The sequence below is a fragment of the Triticum aestivum genome, chromosome 3B (assembly GCF_018294505.1).
Source record: "Triticum aestivum cultivar Chinese Spring chromosome 3B, IWGSC CS RefSeq v2.1, whole genome shotgun sequence".
Taxonomy (NCBI): domain Eukaryota; kingdom Viridiplantae; phylum Streptophyta; class Magnoliopsida; order Poales; family Poaceae; genus Triticum; species Triticum aestivum.
In genome coordinates this window covers 467,755,720-467,778,545 of record NC_057801.1, presented here as the reverse complement: position 1 = coordinate 467,778,545, position 22,826 = coordinate 467,755,720, and the positions used below count along the sequence as shown (strand labels likewise).

General features: G+C 46.6%; 1 protein-coding gene across 1 annotated transcript; it reads left to right on the top strand.

Moving 5' to 3' along the window:
- The first annotated feature begins 7,895 nt into the window (after positions 1 to 7,895).
- On the top strand, positions 7,896 to 16,860 carry LOC123070413 (vesicle transport v-SNARE 13). Its single transcript, XM_044493636.1, has 5 exons — positions 7,896 to 8,219; positions 8,318 to 8,376; positions 8,832 to 9,020; positions 11,989 to 12,159; positions 16,423 to 16,860. Exons 1-5 carry the CDS (start codon positions 8,126 to 8,128, stop codon positions 16,573 to 16,575), a joined length of 666 nt encoding a protein of 221 aa, XP_044349571.1. The 5' UTR covers positions 7,896 to 8,125; the 3' UTR covers positions 16,576 to 16,860.
- Positions 16,861 to 22,826: the final 5,966 nt, after the last annotated feature.

Sequence of the window (22,826 nt, the reverse complement as noted above, 5' to 3'; positions counted from 1 at the left end):
GATTCGGTATCACTTCATCCGGGATCACATTAGGCAAGGGGAGATTGAGCTCAACTATGTCAATACTCATGATAACCTTGCAGATATTTTCAAGAAGCCTTTGGATGAAGCAAGATTTTGCGAGTTAAGGCATGAGCTAAATATCATTGATTTGAGCAATGTGGCTTGAACCCGTGCACACCCCACCATACTCATCTTGTTGTCTTATTTAGGTGTAGGCATGGACATAGGGGGTGTTGTTCTCTCAATGAACTCTCCCCGCCCCCATTATGCATAAATTGATCAACTCTTTCACATTCACCATCGTTGATGGTACTTGTGATTCAAAGACGAGTTTTGGTCATGGGCCCAAGGATAATTCTTCGTGGTGCCATACCAATTGACTCAAGCATAGGTGGCTCCGGCCACCGCCCTCTCCTCTTGTGAGGTTTTGGTTCGTTGGTTGGTCCTCGTTGTCTCGTTGTGTTCTTTTGGACTGTGTTCGTGCTTAAGTTGCCTCCTTTCTGCTCTCTCTTGCATGTCCGGTTGCTCAAAGTGTGCATTGCAAAGGCCTTATTGTTCCTTTTTGTCGAAACATGCACTTTCCTGGATGTGCGGTACTACTGTGGCAAGCCACGGTACTACCACTGGAGGTGTGTGGCTCCTGTGCTTGCACAGCTGCGCCCACAGCATGGTACTACCGCTTCCATCACGGTAGTAATTTTTTACTGCCGCTAGAAGAGCAGTACTATCGCCCAGTGTGCGGTACTTCCGCCCAGGTGGTACTACCGCAATGAACCGCGATACTACCGCGCTGTCGAGGCCGCATGGGGGGTAAGAGCAGGCAGGGGGAGTTCCAACTCCCCCATACCCATTCATCTCTTCCCCTCACCGCGTCTCTCTCTCCTTCCCAAGAACGACGCTGGAGGACCTCGCCGGATCTCCATCTTCAGCCACTCTCCTCTCATTTCAACTGGTGGGATCGATCCCACCATGCCCTCTTGCCATGGACCCGGGTATCTCCCCTTTTCCCTCTCTCTTTGCCTCGTTGTTGTGCTTCTAGGTTTTGGGAGATGCATGTGTAGGTCTTGTGATTTTTGGCTAAATCTTTGCAAGAGGAGATTGTTGGAGAGTGGTAGTGCAGTAGATATGCTATTTGGTGTGATGCAACAACGCAATTTTTATCAATGGTAGTACCATTTTACCTTCACGGATGTTCTTAGATCTGTTCATGCAAGATCCGTCCCGTGCGGTACTACCGCTCCTCGTGGAGCGGTACTACCGCCCGTTCATGCGAGATCCGCCACGTGCGGTACTACCGCTCCGTTGGAGCCGTACTATCGCCTAGCGCGCGGAAGTAAAAATTTACTTCCGCTCTAAGCGCGGTACTACCGTGCCAACCCGGCGCAGTACTACCGCGGCTAGAGCAGATGCAAATTTTTTACTTCCGCATCCTGGTCCAGTACTACCATTGACTTGAAAATTACTTTGTTTTGTCACACCCAATCTCATTTCTACTTGTTTTTTCGGTTTTGGCCTTGGTCTTTGCAATAATCCTTCTCGCTCTTGTCGTGTGTTTGTGCTGTGTGTCATAGATGGTGGCTCGGTTTCAATGCCAGGTGCTTGAATCCCAGCCGTGACACGAGCTCAAAGCGTCTTTGCAACCAAGAAGCTCCTGAGGGGTACAGTGCCCCACAACGCCACGTCAAGACCACAGCTACCAAGATCAAGGAGCCAACTGTCGGCATGGATGAAATGCCTCAAGCAGAGTCTATGGTTCAAAGAAAGCTCAACCCCTACATCAAGCCTAGGGAACTCAGTAGGGGAAATGACTTGTTTTGGACCAAGCAACAATATCTCATCTTCCTAGATGTGATCAAGGCCAAGCAGAACATCTATGTACCAGTTCAGTGGATTGGCATGGACCATCTGAAGAAGAACCAGACATATTTTGGCAAGCCTCTACATTTGGTGGAGTAGTTTGGCATTGAGGAGATCCTCAAGTTCCACCTTGACTTTGACCCAGAGATTGTGGCTCAGTTCTTTGCTTCTGCCCACTTCCACACGGCTGAGAAGCGGACCATGACTTGGATGACAAATGGGAAGAGGATGACTGCTGAGTGGAAGGAGTTCATGGATCTGTTGCATGTTCATGATGAGGGGCTAGATGTGCCCATTGGTGTCCGCCCACATGCCAACCCCGAGTCTGCTTCCAAGAACAAGCTTCAACCCTACCTTGTTGAGAAGAAGTTACCTAATGACAAGAAGACTTTTGTGATGAACCAGTTTCTTGACATCATGCACTGAATCTTCCGCAACTCTCTTTTTCCTTGCATAGGCGACAAGGACAAGGTGCATTCCTATCTTGTGGACATGATGCTCATTTGTGAGGAAGCGCGTCTCCAACAACCTAAACCACTTGATGTCTTTCATATCATGTGGTGTGAGCTTCAGTTTGCTGTGTTCCATCGTAAGGTGCCCATCTATGGACCTTATTTGCACCTCTTGATCTCAAAGACTTGGGAGAAGATCTTTCCGGGAGAAGAGTTTCTTGCTCCCAACTGGATTCGCCATGAGCCCATCAAGCTATGCCAGAAGAACAAATGGGCTAACACCACTACCCGAGCTGAGGCCAAGGCTGCACGCATAGATGTTGATGATGATGAGATTGAGGAGGAGGAGGAGGTCAGTTCTGAGGGGTACGCTTCTTCCTCTGCTGAGCCATCTTGGGCTAAGAAGCTCAAGGCCAAGATGAAGGCTCTGTTCTGCATGCAGGCCAAGGGGCAGTGCCAGACTCACGTTGCTCAGAAGGAGAGTCGCCAGCGCGACAATCGGATTTTGAGGAAGCTTGGTGAGCACGTCTCGAGTGGGTCAGAGAAGAACATCACTCCTGAGGCTACCTGGATGACGAAGCAGGGCTATCAGTGGACTGAGTCAGATGAGGAGTCCATTCTTGCCGCTGAGATAGATGAGGAGATTGTTGGGTGGAGCACCATCCGTTTATTCTTGTCTCTGCAATATGAAGGTTACCAAGTGCTATAGTCTCCGTGGTGTGCGGTAGTACTGCTCAAGGAAGAAGTAGTACCGCAGGGACTCACGGTAGTACTGCTCCGGCAAGCGGTAGTACCGCTCTTCGCGAGCGGTAGTACCGCTGCCTCCAGCCCAAACACCGGCGTATGCGGAAGTAGGTGCGAAAGTAATTTTTTTACTTCCGCCCCCACGCGGTAGTACACCCTGTGAGCAGTAGTACCGTGCCGGATTTTTGCACAACCCTAAACTCTACGGAAGTAGCTACGGAAGTAATTTATCAATTACGTGCATTTTCCAGTGCCAGTAGAGCCCTGCCTTGCGGTTGTACCGCAAGGGTGCGCGGTAATACCGCTCCGGCGGTTCTACCGCTCGTTGCCTTGTGCAACAGGGCCTTGCCTGGTCACTACCGCGCAAGTGGTAGTACCGTACCAGCCAGCGGTAGTACTGCGGCCCGTTGCAGTAGTACTACGGCTGTGTGCAGAAGTTCCACACCGCGCGGGCTAAGTGAGGGGCGTAACGGTTGGATCTTTCCCCCCACTATATAAAGGGGGTCTTCTTCCCCAAGAAGACCACCTCTTCCCTCTGCAAGCTCCATTGTTGCTCAGAGCTCCATTTTCGCCCGATCTATCTCCTTAGCCAATCAAACTTATTGATTTTCTAGGGATTGGTTGAGAAGGCCCCGATCTACACTTCCACCAAGAGAAAATTGATTCCCCCCACTAATCCCCTGCGGATCTTGTTACTCTTGGGTGTTTGAGCACCCTAGACGGTTGAGGTCACCGCGGAGCCATATTCCATTGTGGTGAAGCTTCGTGGTGTCGTTGGGAGCCTCCAATTAAGTTGTGGAAATAGCCCCAACCTTGTTTGTAAAGGTTCGGTCGCCGCCTTCAAGGGCACCGATAGTGGAATCACGACATCCTGCATTGTGTGAGGGCTTGAGGAGAATACGGTGGCCCTAGTGGCTTCTTGGGGAGCATTGTGCCTCCACACCGCTCCAACAGAGACACACTTCATCTCAAAGGGAAGAAACTTTCGTAACACATCCTCGTCTCCACCGGCTCCACTCTTGGTTATCTCTTACCTTTACTTGTGGAGGCTTATATTGTGTTGTATCCCTTGCTTGCTTGTGTGCTTGTTGTTGTTGCATCATATAGGTTGCTCACCTAGTTGCATATCTAGACAACCTATTTTGATACTAAGTTTAATTTGGTAAAGAAAAATTAAAAATTGTTAGTTGCCTATTCACCCCCCCCCCCCCTCTAGTCAGCCATATGGATCCTTTCAACAAGGAAATAGGGGTATAGCTCTCTTTATTAATCATTCATCATCCGCTCGTACAAAGAGTGCTCTCCATTTTATATAACTAGGGGTAGGGAATAAATGCGAGATTGTATTTTTGGAGCCCTTTGTTTTAAATAGTTTAAAACATATTTATCATATGGATGAATATTACACATGTATAAAGTTTGGTGATAAAATAAGTAAACATGTGAGCTATACAAAAATGACAAAATGATGATTTCTAAATAGTGAATAATGCATCGCTTTTCATCTTTCCAAACCGAAGATTTAGTCATTTTTGTGTAACTCACATGGTTACTTGTTTCAGCATCAGAATTTCCACATGTATAATATACATCTATACAAACATGTTGAATTTTTTTACAGAATTTTTGAAACTTAAAAAGAACATTTTGACATTATTCAAAATATATGTATCACTAGAGCTTATCCTTCAAAATAACTTTTTGGTATAAGTGTCCACTTTAATATTAAAGGGAGGGACTTGGTCCACAAAGAGCTGGTGGAGCGGCCCACTTATAGGGGGCTCCACTAGAGGACCAAGTTTCGCAACAACTGATACATAGCGGGGCGATCACCTATTAAGTGCTACTACCGGGTCAACACATTAGCGGGAGGTTGTGAATAGCTAAGAAGAGATATCGATTGCCTTTAATAATCTTCTGGAAACCTTCAACGTAGTGTTCTGGAGGTTCTCGAATATTTTTTCATCTTTTTTCTTGGTTTTCTCTCTATTCCCCCCCCCCCCCCCTTTTCTATTGTTTTTTTTCCTTTTCACCATTTTTTATTCATGAACATTTTCAAATTTTCAAATATTTTTAGATTACATGAATATTTTCTAAATTCATGGAATTTATAACATTCTTTTAATTCGTGAAGATTAATAAAATTCAATAATTTTTTAATACATGAACTTTTATTGATTTCACGATCTTTTTTTTTGAATTATGGAACATTGTTTAAAATTCAAGGACATTTTTTTACATCTTCCATTTCTTTAAAATCACATTTATTTTCAAATTTGTGAGCATTTTCTGAACTCATGTTTTTAAGATTTTCCTTTTTATAATCTGTGAACATTTTTTGAATCTATGATTTTTGTTTTAAATTCACAAACACTTTGAAAATCGTGAATAATTGTCAAATCTGTGATATTTTTTGCAAATTCCGTGAACCTTTTTTTATTTAGTCAACTTCCTAAAATTTAAATAAAACAGAAAAAAATAAAAAATAAAGTGAAATATATCGGGGAGGAACTGTCGTCCATGCATAAGCTGGTTCACGACTTGTCGGGCGCTTGGCGTGCCCATGTAGGCGCATAACGTCTGCAATGGGTGTTATATATCACAAGTTCTATTATTTGACGCCTGAAGCGAGTCGCAAATGGGTCATCCCACACTTGTGAGCTCATTTGAGCTAGCTGGTTTCCTTCGTTTTCTCTATGGTTTTCATGACGGTTTTTTATAGAGGTGAAATAATCAAAACCAATATAAAAATAGAAAATATATATTAGAAAAACTATTCAATATGTTTCTCTAGAAAAATCACTTTGTTAGAAAAATAATTGTATATTACAAAAAAAGTTCACGAGACATTAAGGAAGTCCACGGTATACTAAGCAAAATGTTCAATGTGCATTTAAAAGAAGTTCATCATATATTAGAAAAAACTTACCATGGAGTAATAAACAAGTGTTCAGTGTGTATTTTTAAATACTCATCGTATATTAGAAAATAAAAAACGCAAAAGAAAAAACATAAAAAAATCAGAAGAGTAAACAAACAAATAAAAACGAGAAAGGAAAAGAAATAAAAAAATAAAAAAAATAAAAGCTGAAAAGAAAGAATCACAAACAGTACTAATAAAAAAGAACCACAAAGAGAAAAACTAAAATTTTTTAGCAAACTAAAGAACATACACGCGTGCAGCGGAGCCCCAAACACGACTGGTTCGTTGCGTGTCGTTTGTTGGCGGAGGCTCCACTATTTGATGCTCAAAGACGTTAAATAGGATCACTCCCTCTGATCTAATAAGTACTTATTGTAATTTTAAATCGAGATTAGTATAAAAATGCAACACTTATGGATGGAATATCACCTTCTGTGCGGTGTTTTTTAAGGTAACTATGCATTCTGTTAAACTGAAGTGAGATTACAAGAACCCACAAACATGGAAACAACGAAACACACATGAACATGATAGATATCCTGGAAACCTTGCAAGACAGAGGCCAGGGGAGATGAAAAACAAACAGGACCTAAGGGCTCCTTGCACACGCCGTAAATGGCAACCATCTTCAACCCCAACAACGCCGAGACGCTCGCCAGACACATAGGAGAAAGGCCTCCATCGTTGCCATACCCAGAGAGGCACCATCTTCATCAGAGCTTTGTGAACCGAAGACCAAGCTCGCCCATATCAGCCAGGGGTTGCCACCGTGCCCTCCTGACTTCAGAACCGGAACTTCCCGTTGACGTCATCGAGAAAGACCACTAGAAACGCCATCTAGGGACTACTTCCCTTCTTCCACTTAGGCCATCATGTTCCGCACACTGAAGCCACCACCAAGAGGAGTAACCGTCAGCCACCTCCTGAACAAGGCCACCATGCTCCTCAATGACGTTGGAGGGGACGCCGCATCGTCGAGGATGGAGCAGGAGGACACAAACATCCAGAGAGGACATCGACGCCGTCGTCTCGCCTACATTAACAAAGAAACTTAATCCCGTCGATCCGAGGGACCGTCGAGTAGACATGACACATAACTCTGAGACGCCGCCGGTGTGGAAATGGAGCTGATGCAGATTTATTCTCCTCGCGCCCCCACCACCCCAACAATGCAATAGAAAAACCCTACCCCTATGACTATTTACAGGCAGGAGAGAACTGCCCCTGGTCGCCGGAGCGGCGGACAGAGAGGGAAGGGGTCCGTGGCCTTGCTGGCGCACATTGTGGGGAAACCGCCCTCCCAAACCGCCTGTTCGCGGGGAACTGGGGATAGAGGATAATGGGTGAAGAGACCGGAAGAACGACAACAGGGAGTTATCTCCTCCTGTTGTGGTTAGGAATGTAAATGGCAAATAAGCGGCATCTGCAAGTTTCGTTTAGTTAGATTTAACTAGCTTCATAGTTTATTTTAAAAAAACAAAGCAAATTATTGGATTAGGCCAGGTACAATGCAAGAAGCTTTAGGGAAGGTGCTTAGAGAAATAAATCAGGCTTTTCTTAAGCACATGTGGTTATTTCTGTAGGAAAGACGTCTAATTAAGCGTCTATCCTGTACAAATGAACACCGGTATTTAAGAAACTTGATTTATTTATGTCTCTAAGCACCTATCCTTAGTGGGTTTAAACAGGATTGTGGCAAGCCTTAGTGGGTTTAAACAGGATTAAACGGGACCGGTTTACATTACTGTGTGCGGTGTTGCGCGGGCAACTACCGCCGTCAGTTCTGCTGCACGACAGGATACCGATAAACCGGTAGGACCCACAACGCAGTGTCTCATTTTATATTATATTTTGGATTTTGGAATTCACCGTGTCCCAATTAACACACGATACAAACGTGCCAATGCGCACGCCAGCCCGCGAAGCAGCCGTGCTTTTATCGGACCCCCACCCCAAATCCCCCAATCCCTACCCGACCAAAATCGAAGCTTCCACCAAACGCCCGGAGCCCCCCTCGTGAAGCAGCCCGGATCGAATTGCGGCCGTCTCGATCATCTGCTCGATTCGACGCCGCCGGACGATTTGGGCGCGGAATCCGGAGGGGGGAATCTGTGCGCGCGGGCGGAGGCGATCGTGGGGAGCAGCCATGAGCGAGGTATTCGAGGGCTACGAGCGCCAGTACTGCGAGGAATCCGCTTCCCTCTCCCGCAAGTGCACCGCCGCCTCCGCTCTCGATGGAGGTACGTGCCCACCGCTCCCCCATGCATAATTGTACCGGGGATGTCTCCCCCCTTTCGCCGCTGTTAGGTTTCGTCTAACACGGTGAGATCTAATGCAGAGAAGAAGAAGCAGAGGCTCTCCGAGATCCAGTCCGGCGTGCAGGAAGCTGAATCGCTGGTAAATACTAGGTCTATTTATTTATTTATTTATGGGGTTTCTTTGGCTACATGCCTATGCGATTCTGGAAAAAAATTATACGAGACCAGGTCTCATATAAACCAGGTGAGACCCGTCCTGATGGATGACATGTGGCATTCACAAATCACAAAACATCTAATCTTCCCCCCTGATTTTAGGTGGGGGGTGGGGTAGATGTTTTGTGATTTGCAAATGCCACGTGTCATCCATCAAGATGGGTCTCATCTGCTAAACCGTGAGACTTGATCTCATAAATTTTTTTTCCTGCGATTCTGCTACCCTACATTCTGCCGTTGGGAAACTAGGATGTGATTTTGGGAGGTGCAGGTGAATGTGTGATTTGGGGCAAGTTCTATAGATTGTCTGGGCCACCCTTGTTTCACTGGCATGTGGGGGCAGTATATGATTTTTGTCTTTTCATGTATTTATTACAGATTCGGAGGATGGACCTGGAGGCCAGGAATACGCCGCCTAGCGTGAAAGCGGGTTTGCTAGCTAAGCTGCGGGAGTACAAATCTGACCTTAACAACCTCAAGAGCGAGCTCAAGAGGATCTCGGCGCCCAATGCCAGGCAAACTACCAAGGAGGAGCTCCTTGAGTCTGGCATGGCTGACACACTCGCGGTGAGCTCTCTGTTCCTATTAATTCAATTGCCACATAGATACTGTGGATAGCTAACTCTATTTATACCTTTTAATAATGTGGTACTATTAGGTGATTAGGTTGGTGCTGAAATGATGATCAAAACTTAGTGACATCTAATATGTGGTACTATTAGATGAGAATTAACAAAGTCTCATCTAACTCCCACACTGTTTAATTAATCAAGCAAGAAAGTAAAAGAAAAAAATCCACACGAATCTCCGCGCAAAATTAAATGGTGGAGTTAGATGAGACTGTTAGAGTACGTAATGGGCCTAATGGGCCCATTAGTCTTATGGTTAATTAGAGATAAGGGTCGCTTGCTTAGGGGTCAAGTAAGCCTTGCTTGGGAGTCAAGTAAACCTCGCTATATAAAGAGAGGAGATGTATCAATATAATCAAGCAAGAATTAAGAAGGAAATCCCTTCCCTCTTGCCCGGCCGTGGGCAAAAAGGCCCCTGGCCGGCCCTCTCCCGCCCTCCTTCTAGCAGCGCCATAACAGAGACTTACTTGTTTCTGTTATGTTCAGCATCCAAACATGTCAATATGGGGAGAATGGCCCAATTGACAAGGCAATTGTAGTGCGGTATGCAGTACTTAAGTTCATATTTCGCATGTTGTCAGATAGTACATCACAGAATTGTTAACTGTGTCACTGCACACAATCTAAACATAACCAAGTGTGCAGCATTGTAGAGTACAGCTTTACTAACAGCATCACAGCTAAGTAGTCCAAGAGAAGTTCAAAATACAGTATATTAATCTAATAATCATAAGTGCCAATAAAATTGACAATATTGTTAGTGACCAATATTAGGGATACCGCCACAATTGAGTAAACAATGGGTGTGCCTAGTTCTCATCTAGATGAGAAACAAGTAAGAGCATAATTGGTTTGTTACCAATATTTGGCTTGCCAAATGTTGGCATTGCCAAATATTGGCAATATCAAAATTTGCCAACTATTGGCAACTTTATGTGAGATAGGCAAAACAATTCGTAGCCAACCAAATAGTTGCCAATATTTGGCACAATGCCAAACATTGGCATGCCAATTTTTGGCAGCAAACCAATTATGCTCTAAGTCTCTGTTATGGCGCTGCTAGAAGGAGGGCGGGAGAGGGCCGGCCGGGGGCCTTTTTGCCCACGGCCGGGCAAGAGGGAAGGGATTTCCTTCTTAATTCTTGCTTGATTATATTGATACATCTCCTCTCTTTATATAGCGAGGTTTACTTGACTCCCAAGCAAGGCTTACTTGACCCCTAAGCAAGCGACCCTTATCTCTAATTAACCATAAGACTAATGGGCCCATTAGGCCCATTACGTACTCTAACACTACACCCTACCTGGACATGCAGCTTGTCCTCGAGCTGCAGCCTAACCAACTTATAACCATGACTCGACGCAACACAAACCTAACACCTAAAAACAAGCCTTTTACATCTCGGCTTGTTTTATTATTCTCAATCTGAAATAGACTAGGACGCTTTATTTTGGACATGCACGTGTACAGCCACCTGGATCCCATGAACACCACCTGGACAAAAGGAGTGCATGTGTATGACTGTTGGTCTGCACCGCACATGGAAGAGTGGAGGGCTTGCGACGGAGAATGACGAGGAGGGGTGCGCCCCTCCAACCGCCGATGTCGCAGACTTTGAGGTCGCTGCCCACGGGGAAAACAGCATGCCAGCCGCCCGTGGGGGAAACTGCATGCCCAAGATCCCCGACGTAACGGACGAGATCGAGGTCCTTTGCATAGCGAAGGGCAATTTGGAGGAGCGGCAGCTGCAGACCACACATCTCCCGCACACGCCGACGCGCAGCAGCCTGCAGCCTCACCGCCGCCGACACGTGGCGGGTAGCGATCCAAGACGGAAGCGGTGATGGCGACGGCAGGGACTTGATCTGCTGCATGTAGACGCCCTGGGATGGCGGCGGCGCTGATGGGAACGAGGTCGTTGCACTCCCGTCATAGGGCATCCCATACTGGGCGGTGGAGCTGACCGGCGGTGGCTGCTGCAGCTGCAGTGGCTGCTGCAGCTGCTGCGCTGTCGGGCCGGGCAGCGGCAGCGGCTGCGACAGCGGAGCGCCGGGCGCGCGGAGGCCGCCAGGAGCGGCGGCTGCCACTGCAGCCAGGGCTGGGCGGTGGTGGCGCTGGATGGCGACTGCAGCGGCTGCTGTAGCGGCCCGGCGAGCGCGGCGAAGGCCGCCTGGTACGGCGGCTGCCACGGCAGTCACGGCGACGCGGGGCGACGATGGGCAGCGCAACCGGGTGCGGCCCGTAGGACCCGGCCAAGAACAGGTGGATCTCCTGGACCGCCTGGGTTAGGTCCCGCAGCACCCCGAACACCTCCTCCCAGGTGAGGACGGTGGGGGCGGGCGCGACAGAGGATCCCGGCGCGGGCAGGAGCGGGGTGACGGTCGTGGTGGTCGCCGGAGGCGACAAGGTGCCCAGCAGCGGAAGAGACGGGCTTGGCGGCGGTGAAGACATGATCGAACCGAAGCTAGCTGATACCAAATTGTTATGGCGCTGCTAGAAGGAGGGCGGGAGAGGGCCGGCCGAGGGCCTTTTTGCCCACGGCCGGGCAAGAGGGAAGGGATTTCCTTCTTAATTCTTGCTTGATTATATTGATACATCTCCTCTCTTTATATAGCGAGGTTTACTTGACTCCCAAGCAAGGCTTACTTGACCTCTAAGCAAGCGACCCTTATCTCTAATTAACCATAAGACTAATGGGCCCATTAGGCCCATTACGTACTCTAACAGTTGTCTTTCTGTATTGTAGAAACAGTGTTCCCTGTCTTGACATATTTCTCTATTGATGTGAAGTGTATATATAACGCGGTATTATTATGTTTGTTCTGATTTCTTAACTGGCGTCAAAGTTCTTGATGTTTGCTAGTTTTAGTACTCATGCTGTACTTGGGAATTCTTTCCTGGCTCAGGTGTCCACTGATCAGCGAGGAAGGTTGATGATGACAACTGAAAGACTGAATCAGTCCACTGACAGAATTAAAGAGAGCCGAAGAACTATGCTGGAGACAGAAGAACTTGGTGTGTCGATTCTTCAGGATCTTCATCAACAACGGCAGTCACTACTGCATGCTCACGATACTGTATGTATTCAGTCATAACTGCTTTATTGTAGTTTAGATATACAACAACAACAACAACAACAAAGCCTTTAGTTCCATACAAGTTGGGGTAGGCTAGAGGTGAAACCCATAAGATCTTGCAACCAACTCATGGCTCTGGCACATGGATAGCAAGCTTCCACGCACCCCTGTCCATAGCTAGCTCTTTGTCGATACTCCAATCCTTCAGGTCTCTCTTAACGGACTCCTCCCATGTCAAAATCGGTCGACCCCGCCCTCTCTTGACATTCTCCGCACGCTTTAGCCGTCCGCTATGCACTGGAGCTTCTGGAGGCCTGCGCTGAATATGCCCAAACCATCTCAAACGATGTTGGACAAGCTTCTCCTCAATTGGTGCTACCCCAACTCTATCTCGTATATCATCATTCCGGACTCGATCCTTCCTCGTGTGGCCACACATTCATCTCAACATACGCATCTCCGCCACACCTAACTGTTGAACATGTCGCCTTTTAGTCGGCCAACACTCCGCGCCATACAACATTGCGGGTCGAACCGCCGTCCTGTAGAACTTGCCTTTTAGCTTTTGTGGCACTCTCTTGTCACAGAGAATGCCAGAAGCTTGGCGCCACTTCATCCATCCGGCTTTGATTCGATGGTTCACATCTTCATCAATACCCCCATTCTCCTGCAACATTGACCCCAAATACCGAAAGGTGTCCTTCCGAGGTACCACCTGGCCATCAAGGCTAACCTCCTCCTCCTCACAGCTAGTAGTACTGAAACCGCACATCATGTACTCGGTTTTAGTTCTACTAAGCCTAAACCCTTTCGATTCCAAGGTTTGTCTCCATAACTCTAACTTCCTATTTACCCCCGTCCGACTATCGTCAACTAGCACCACATCATCCGCAAAGAGCATACACCATGGGATATCTCCTTGTATACCCCTTGTGACCTCATCCATCACCAATGCAAAAAGATAAGGGCTCAAAGCTGACCCCTGATGCAGTCCTATCTTAATCGGGAAGTCATCGGTGTCGACATCACTTGTTCGAACACTTGTCACAACATTATTGTACATGTCCTTGATGAGGGTAATGTACTTTGCTGGGACTTTGTGTTTCTCCAAGGCCCACCACATGACATTCCGCGGTATCTTATCATAGGCCTTCTCCAAGTCAATGAACACCATATGCAAGTCCTTCTTATGCTCCCTATATCTCTCCATAAGTTGTCGTACCAAGAAAATGGCTTCCATGGTCGACCTCCCAGGCATGAAACCAAACTGATTTTTGGTCACGCTTGTCATTCTTCTTAAGCGGTGCTCAATGACTCTCTCCCATAGCTTCATTGTATGGCTCATCAGCTTAATTCCATGGTAATTAGTACAACTCTGAACATCCCCCTTGTTCTTGAAGATTGGTACTAATATACTCCGTCTCCATTCTTCCGGCATCTTGTTTGCCCGAAAAATGAGGTTGAAAAGCTTGGTTAGCCATACTATCGCTATGTCCCCGAGACCTTTCCACACCTCAATGGGGATACAATCAGGGCCCATCGCCTTGCCTCCTTTCATCCTTTTTAAAGCCTCCTTCACCTCAGACTCCTGGATGCGCCGCACAAAACGCATGCTGGTCTCATCAAAGGAGTCATTCAGTTCAATGGTAGAACTCTCATTCTCCCCATTGAACAGCTTGTCGAAGTACTCCCGCCATCTATGCTTAATCTCTTCGTCCTTCACCAAGAGTTGGCCTGCTCCGTCCTTGATGCATTTGACTTGGCCAATATCCCTCGTCTTCCTCTCCTGGATCTTAGCCATCTTATAGATGTCCCTTTCACCTTCCTTCGTGCCTAACCGTTGGTAGAGGTCCTCATATGCCCGACCCCTTGCTTCACCAACAGCTCGCTTTGCGGCCTTCTTCGCCATCTTGTACTTCTCTATGTTGTCTGCACTCCTATCCAGGTATAGGCGTCTGAAGCAATCTTTCTTCTCTTTAAGCGCCTTCTGGACATCATCATTCCACCACCAGGTATCCTTATCTTCGCTTCTCCTTCCCCTGGACACTCCAAACTCCTCCGAGGCCACCTTACGAATGCAAGTCGCCATCTTCATCCACACATTGTCCGCATCCCCTCCTTCCTCCCAAGGGCCCTCCTTAAATACCCTCTCCTTGAACACCTGAGCTACCTCCCCCTTGAGCTTCCACCACTTCGTTCTAGCGACCTTGGCACGCTTATCCCGCTGGACACGAATCCGAAAGCGGAAGTCAGCAACCACCAGCTTATGCTGGGGTACAACACTCTCCCCAGGTATCACCTTACAGTCTAGGCACGCACGCCTATCTTCTCTTCTCGAGAGGATGAAATCAATCTGGCTAGAGTGTTGGCCACTACTAAAAGTCACCAGATGTGATTCTCTCTTTCTAAAGAGGGTGTTAGCTACAATCATGTTGTAGGCTAGAGCAAAGCTTAAGACATCTTCTCCTTCTTGATTCCTGATGCCATAGCCAAAGCCCCCATGCGCTCCTTCAAAACCTGTGTTAGATGTACCCACGTGGCCATTGAGGTCTCCTCCTATGAAGAGCTTCTCACCAATCGGTACACTCCTAACCATGTCTTCCAAGCCTTCCCAGAACTCCCTCTTGGTGTTCTCATTGTGGCCTACTTGCGGGGCATATGTGCTGATAACATTGAGAACCAAGTCCTCAGCTACCAGCTTGACTAGGATAATCCGGTCCCCACGTCTCCTGACGTCTACCACTCCATACTTGAGGCTCTTGTTGATCAAGATGCCTACGCCATTTCTGTTTGCAGCCGTCCCCGTGTACCACAGCTTGAAGCCGGTATCCTCCACCTCCTTCGCCTTCTGTCCTCTCCTTCGCCTTATTGTAGTTTAGATATACTTCACTGAAATGTTATGCAAACCATTGTTGGCTATATAGCTCTTGTTCATCATTCCTTCCAGCCCGGTTGTTATTTCTGGCACTACTGATAGAGATCAGATTGCCATAGCCCATTATATAGGTTCTAGGTTTGATAATTTGCTAAATATAATAAGCATAGTTTTCATGTGTTGAATGCAGGATCTATTATCAAAATAGAGCGCTGGTGGTTCTAGTTTATTAAATTCTGTTAGGTGCAGTGTAATAGCTTTGAAAGTGCCTCCACCTTGAGCAATTCTTTTAATTTTTCTTTTCTCGACCATTGAATGTTGTATTATTTATAACCTACTTCCTGCACTCCAAATTAATTGAAGTTCTAGTTCTGTCCCAAGTCTAACTTCTTAAATTTTGACCAAGTCTATCGGAAGATATATCAACATCTACAACACCAAATTAGTTTAATTAGATTCATCATAATGTATATTTTAGAAGTGAATCAAATATCTTATTGGTTTATTCTCCTGGATATAAAGAGCAAAGGTGGGTGATCTCCCCCTTTAGTAGCATGTGCATGTTATGATAATTGATTGATGCATTTCTTGAAATATCAGAATCTTTGTGCTCATTTAATCAGTTAGGTGCATTATCTAGAATTTCTAGTGTGTAATCTAAGATACTCTACAGCATGACCTTGTGTTTTATTTTGCATGACATCCCATTGCTCTATTTGTGTATGAATAGAGAGTATATTCTGGTACCTAGCTTAGTAATGTGTCGCCGTACGGTTGTTGAGTGATGATAGCATAAAAGCCTGTAAAAGATCATTTATTCAGTCCCAGCGGTTCAAGGGCTTGGCCACTTGGGAATTTGGCTGACATTAGAAGTTAAAACAAATATCTCTTCCGTTTATTCTCTTGGATATTACAGTACATTATTAAGTTCAAATAGTAGCATTCCTTCAAGTAGCAGCGTATGCATGCCATGATAATTGATACAATTGTTGAAATATCAGAATTTTTATTCCTGCAAAATTCATCAGTTATTAGTTACATAATAGAAGTTGTGAAATAGTGTGACTGTCATCCTTATCTGTTAGTTTGTTAGTATGTTATATGTTAACTTTGCTAACACCATTGCATACAAGCAAATGTTAGCAATAACCATGATTTGCTTCTTATTTACTCCCTCCGTCCGGAAATACTTGTCATCAAAATGAATAAAAGGGGATGTATCTAGATGCATTTTAGTTTTAAATACACCCCTTTTTATCCATTTTGATGACAAGTATTTTCGGACGGAGGGAGTACTTATTATCCTTATCCCTATTGGATTCAAAAGAAAGAAAAGAAAAGAAAAGCTCATACTTCTGTTAGTGACATGAGTCTGGTCTTGTTTACAGTTGCATGGGGTTGATGATAACGTTGGAAAGAGTAAGAAAATCCTGTCGGCAATGTCGAAGAGGATGGACAGGAACAAGTGGATCATTGGTGGAATCATTTCAGCTCTTGTTGTGGCCATCCTTATCATACTCTACTTTAAGCTCGCTCACTGAGCAAGCCAGGTAGGTCCTCCAAATTGTATGTGTTGAGTAATTGTGTGATAAGGTTGTCTGAACGCTGTACATTGGACGACATGGATTGTTCCTCGGAAGTTCATTGGTTCCCCAAACATGTTTATAAATATTTGATGAGTGGTTCATTGGCATGTCATGTATAGCAACACTCGTGTCAGGAGGTCAGTTGTGCCCGACCATTTTATGATGTAAAACTGTTCAGAAAAAACAAAAGTGAAAAAGAAGATCGCCTGTGTTTATACAAAAGTCAGATGTGCCCGACCATTTTATGATGTACTCCTCTGGTTTTTTGGTCGCTTGTCCATAGTGTTATGTTACACCGTATATAGAGTGTATGTATGTATGTAATCCCTCCTAGAATCTGAAGTCTGAACTATTGTCGTCGTCCACCATCCGTCCATCCATCCAATTATTGTGACTAGCCAGCTCTGCGCCCAGATCGTTCGTTATCATCGTTGTCGAGCTTGGGCTGCGACAGATGCTTTGTGAATTATTGTGCACGCTGCGCTGGTGTGCATGCAGAAGGGAGGGAGGGTGGCTGTCTAGGTAGGTGTCGGCAAGTGGGCGGGTCGTATGCGATATGGCCGTATCTTAGGCTTTGATATGCTGCCCATTTGGGTAAGGCCAGCATCACGGCTTGATCGCGACGCCCAGGCTTGGGGATGATGCGTACGACTTTCCTTGTAGGGAAGGAACGCCCGAGAAATCTTGTGAAGAGGGGATCGCATCTTTCTCTGCTGTGGTCTGCGAACGCTGAATAGGAAAGCGTCACCGAAGCCATTTCGCTCGCGAAGCTTTCCGAAGCGCAGGGCATCGATGGAATTCGATTCCAGAAGCTTGAAACGTCCTCCAACCGGAATCAGTTTCCTCACCCCTCAAAAAAAGAAAAGAAAAAAAGGAATCCGTTTCCTCACAAGGCGCGGATGGATTTGGTTTACTTCGTGACGACTGCAAACAGAAAACCACCACCCGGAAGAAAGAAACGCGAGCAGTCCTTTTGGATGGTTTTGAAACGGAAACCGGGTGCTGAACCGAACGGAACGGAGTGAATGCCCCGCGTGCTGCGTGGTCAAATCAGCCGCCATGACGTGTTACTGCACCGTCTGGACGGGCGAGCTTGGGGTTGGGGGTCAGTCAGTCAGCCTCACGCCGACTCGCAACAGTTTTAGAGTCCCAAGAGGCTAAGCCTCCAGTCAGGTGATGAGCAAGACTACGAACGCCGCTTGCCGAATCACTGTTGACGGTGGTGAGCGTTTGACCAAATGAAGACAACTTGCGCAATTCATTAACCGAGCGTTCGTCCTCCAGATGCAATAGTATCTATCAATCGGCAAAGCTAATCATACGGTGAGTTGCCGTCCAGGCCCGCCATCGAAACGGCACTTGCTTCACCGCGCGCGACATTATTCTGTTCCCACCCATCGTCAACACCTTGGATCATCCTCTCCGGTCGCTCGACCCGAATGACGCACGGAGCCAGCCACCGATCCGGCCGGCCGGTATGTTGCACGTGTTAGAATTAGAGATAGAACTCTATTGTAATCTCAACAAACTCCTTCTCCTCCTCCCGTACGTATCTATCCTATCGATCTGTAACCACCATATCCCAGCGATCGATGAAGACTTGTAAGCCACGGCAGAGGCTATTCCTGCCCACAATCAATATAAACAACGCGGCTCCCTTGCGAGGGAGTAGGAACGCTTCCATCTAACATGGTATACAGAGGCATCCTCTTCCTATCGATCTAGCCAGCAGCCTCCTTCCTTGATCACCCTCGCCATCCACCTCGCCATGTCGTCCTCATCCACCATCTCGCTCAACCTTGGTTCTCTCCCATCTGAGAAGCTCACCAAGACCAACTTCATCCTATGGAAGGCACAGGTCATGCCGGGCCTGCGAGGAGCGCAGGTCACCGGCCTCCTGGACGGATCAGATATAGCGCTACCGAAGACGGTGCAGCAGCAGGCGGACAAAACTACCGCCGCAACACCCAATCCCCTGTATGCGCAGTGGATATCAAAGGACCAGCAAGTCCTAAGCCATCTCCTGAATTCCCTATCAATGGAGATCCTCGTCCAAGTTGCGAGCAAGGAGACGACGTTCGATCTCTGGACTGCCATCACCACCCTGTTCGCCTCGCAGTCCCAGTCGCGCATCACCAACCTACGGATCGCCATCACCAACACAACGAAAGGATCCATGTCCAGCAGCGCCTACATCTCCAGGATGAAGAACCTGGGGGATGAGCTCGCAGCGGCAGGCCGCCCCGTCTCGGACCCAGAGATGGTGGACTACGTGCTTGCCGGCCTCGACAGAGATTACGTCCCTGTTGTGGCAGCCATTGGTGCAGTCAAAAATCAGATCTCAGTAGATGATTTATTCGCCCAAATTGCAGCGTTTGATCAGCGCGTAGAGATGCTCGGCGACGGTCATGACACAGGCTTCAAGACCTCGGCGAACCTAGCTTACAGGGGGCGCGGGCGTGGCTACAATAGAGGTCGCGGGCGCAACAACAGCAGAGGCCGCGGTCGAGGCAGGCGCCCCTCCCCAACGCCATCTGGTGGAAACGGCGGCGGAGGAGGAGGCCGCGGCCGCCCACAGCAACAACGTTAGCAGCAGGTGCGAGACTACCCAGAATGCCAAATTTGTTACAAGCATCATCCAGGAGGTGCTCGTGATTGTTGGCATCGCTATGATGATGAAGATGAGCATGAGGAGAAGGGGGCCAACATGGTTACCGACTCCTATGGCGTCGACACAAATTGGTATGCGGATACCGGCGCCACAAACCACATCACAGGGGAGCTCGAGAAGCTGACGACCAGAGACAAGTATCGTGGACATGACCAAGTGCATACTGCAAGCGGTTCTGGTATGAAAATCACTCACGTTGGTAGTTCAGTTGTCAAAACCCCCATGAAAAATCTGCATCTAAAACGAGTCTTATATGTCCCTACAACATCGAAAAATCTTCTTTCAGTTCATAGATTTACTCTTGATAATCGTGTTCTTATTGAATTCTATCCTTATTTCTTTTTGGTAAAGGACTTGGACACGAGGAGAGTGCTTCTTAGGGGCAAGTGCGTGGGAGGTCTCTACCCACTTATATCTTCGTCATCACCATCAAATAAACAGGCCTTTGTTGCTGTCAAGCCTTCTTCAGCAAAGTGGCACAGTAGATTAGGCCATCCTTCATCAGCTATTGTTAAAATCGTTCTTAGCAAGAATAAACTTCCCCACTCTCATGAGTCTAGTATTGAGTCTGTTTGTGATCCATGCCAATAAGCTAAAAGTCATCAGTTGTCATATCCTATTTCTTTCAATGTTTCAACTGCACCCTTGCAACTTGTGTTTTCTGATGTTTGGGGGCCAGCCCCTACTTCTGTTGGTAGACACTCATACTATGTTAGTTTCATTGATGACTATAGCAAATTTACATGGATCTATCTTCTCAAGAAACGATCCGAAGTGTTTCAAGTTTTCAAGAATTTTCAAAATCTTGTTGAGCGAAAACTAAACACTAAAATCATTGCTATGCAAACCGACTGGGGAGGTGAATACAAGAAACTCAATCTTTTTTTTCAAGTACTTGGCATCTCACACCATGTGTCGTGCCCTCATGCACACCAACAGAATGGCTCGGCCGAAAGAAAGCATCGCCATGTTGTTGAAGTAGGGTTAGCTCTACTCGCAAACGCATCCATGCCACTAAAGTTCTGGGATGAAGCATTTTTAACTGCTACATATCTCATCAATTTGCTTCCTAGTAAAGTCATCAAATTTGAGACTCCCATCACACGTCTTTTTGGCACTACTCCTGACTATAAATCACTTCGTGTGTTTGGTTGTGCTTGTTGGCCCAACCTTTGCCCATATAATACACGCAAGCTTGCTTTTCGATCTAAGAAGTGTGTATTTCTTGGGTATAGTCCAATTCACAAGGGAGTTAAATGTCTTGATGTGTCCACTGGTAGGGTTTATATCTCTCGAGACGTCGTATTTGATGAATCCATCTATCCCTTTGAATCCCTTCATCCTAATGCCGGAGCACTCCTCAAGAAAGAGATACTCCTTCTTCCATCACATCTCCAAAATATTGATCATGGGGCCGATAATTGTACTAACCCAACTGATGATTATACTAGTGGAACTGTGCCTCTTCACATGCAGGATCATGCAGCAGAAATCGGTGCAGAAATTGGTGCAGCAAATGATCAAAATTTTGTAGAAAATGATTTGGTATTGCATGTGCCAGAAGAAGACGGAATAGGCGCGGAGCACGAAGTAGATCCCGCGTCACCTGGCACTCCTGTGTGTCAGGCAGCCTCGGATCGGGCGCGCGGATCTGCGCCGGATCGCACGCCATCCAGAAGCCCACGCGCGAGTCCGCGCCAGTCGGGAGGCGACGCATCACCCCAACCAGACGAGACGCCGCGTCCAGCACCGCGTCCCACGCGTGGGCCCGACGGGTCGACAGCGACAGGAGGATCCGGACTGGGATCCCACGCGCATGTGCCGGCTGGCAGCGCCAGATCTTCTGTGGCGGCTGCTTCTAGCGGATTGGGATTCGCTGTGGAAAGTGGATCTGAGTCTCCAGGATCCTCTACGGCTAATCCTACTGCATCAACCTTTGTGCCGCAGACTGCTACACGACGGAATCAGCCTCAACAAACAGTTTCACGTGTCACAACTCGGCTTCAGAAAGGTATACTAAACCCAAAGGTTAGAACTGACGGCACTATAAGATATGGTATGTTGTGTATCACAGGAGAACCAACAAGGTTGGAAGATGCACTTGGGGACGCAAGATGGAAAATTGCAATGGATGAGGAGTACTCAGCTCTCATGAGGAACAAGACTTGGCATCTTGTACCTGAAAAACGAGGTAAAAATATTATTGACTGTAAGTGGGTCTACAGAATCAAAAAAAGGGCAGATGGCACAATTGACAGGTATAAAGCACGTTTAGTTGCAAAAGGTTTTAAACAACGTTATGGTTTAGACTATGAAGACACATTTAGTCCTGTTGTTAAGGCTGCAACTATTAGGCTTGTGTTAGCTATTGTTGTTTCCAGGGGATGGAGCTTGAGATAGCTAGATGTTCAGAACGCGTTTTTGCATGGTGTTCTGGAAGAGGAGGTTTACATGAGACAACCACCTGGGTATGAGAACAAGAAGACACCTCACTATGTGTGTAAACTTGACAAGGCACTATATGGCTTGAAACAAGCGCCAAGAGCATGGTACTCAAGGTTGAGCTCTCAGCTAAGGCACCTTGGTTTTGTTGCATCCAAAGCTGACACATCTCTCTTTATCTACAACAAAGCAAACACAACTATATTTGTCTTGATATATGTTGATGATATTACAGCTGCAAGTTCTTCACAGGGTGCTACTAATGCTCTTTTGCATGATCTAAGTTCAGAGTTTGCTTTGAAGGATCTTGGTGATTTGCACTTCTTCCTAGGCATTGAAGTTAAGAAGATTCAAGATGGCATAATACTAAATCAAGAAAAATATGCCACTGAACTTCTAGCTCGTATGGGGATGAAGGACTGTAAGCCCTCACCCACACCATTGTCTTCTTCAGAAAAACTTTCAGCCTTTGAAGGTGAGCCACTTAAGGAAGAAGAGAGTACCAAGTACAGAAGTGCAGTAGGAGCCCTACAGTATCTTACACTGACAAGACCAGATATATCCTTTGCTGTTAACAAGGTTTGTCAGTATCTCCATGCACCTACTACTGTACATTGGACAGCTGTTAAAAGAATTGTACGATATATCAAGCACACTGTGAACTTAGGCCTTCAGTTCAGGCATTCCACCTCGACCCTTGTTAGTGCATTTTCTGATGCTGACTGGGCAGGGTGTAGTGATGACAGAAGATCAACTGGAGGTTTTGCTATTTTCTTTGGTGCTAATCTTATTTCTTGGAGTGCTAGAAAACAAGCCACAGTATCCAGGTCAAGTACAGAAGCTGAATACAAGTCACTAGCAAATGCTACTGCTGAGATTCTCTGGGTAGAATCATTGCTCAATGAATTGGGGATTAAACAACATCGTGTGTCTTGCTTGTGGTGTGACAATTTGGGAGCTACATATCTCTCTGCAAATCCAGTGTTTCATGGTAGAACCAAACACATAGAAATTGATTTCCATTTTGTACGAGAAAGAGTTGCAGAGAAGCTGGACATATGGTTTATTCCTTCAAGAGACCAAGTGGCAGATG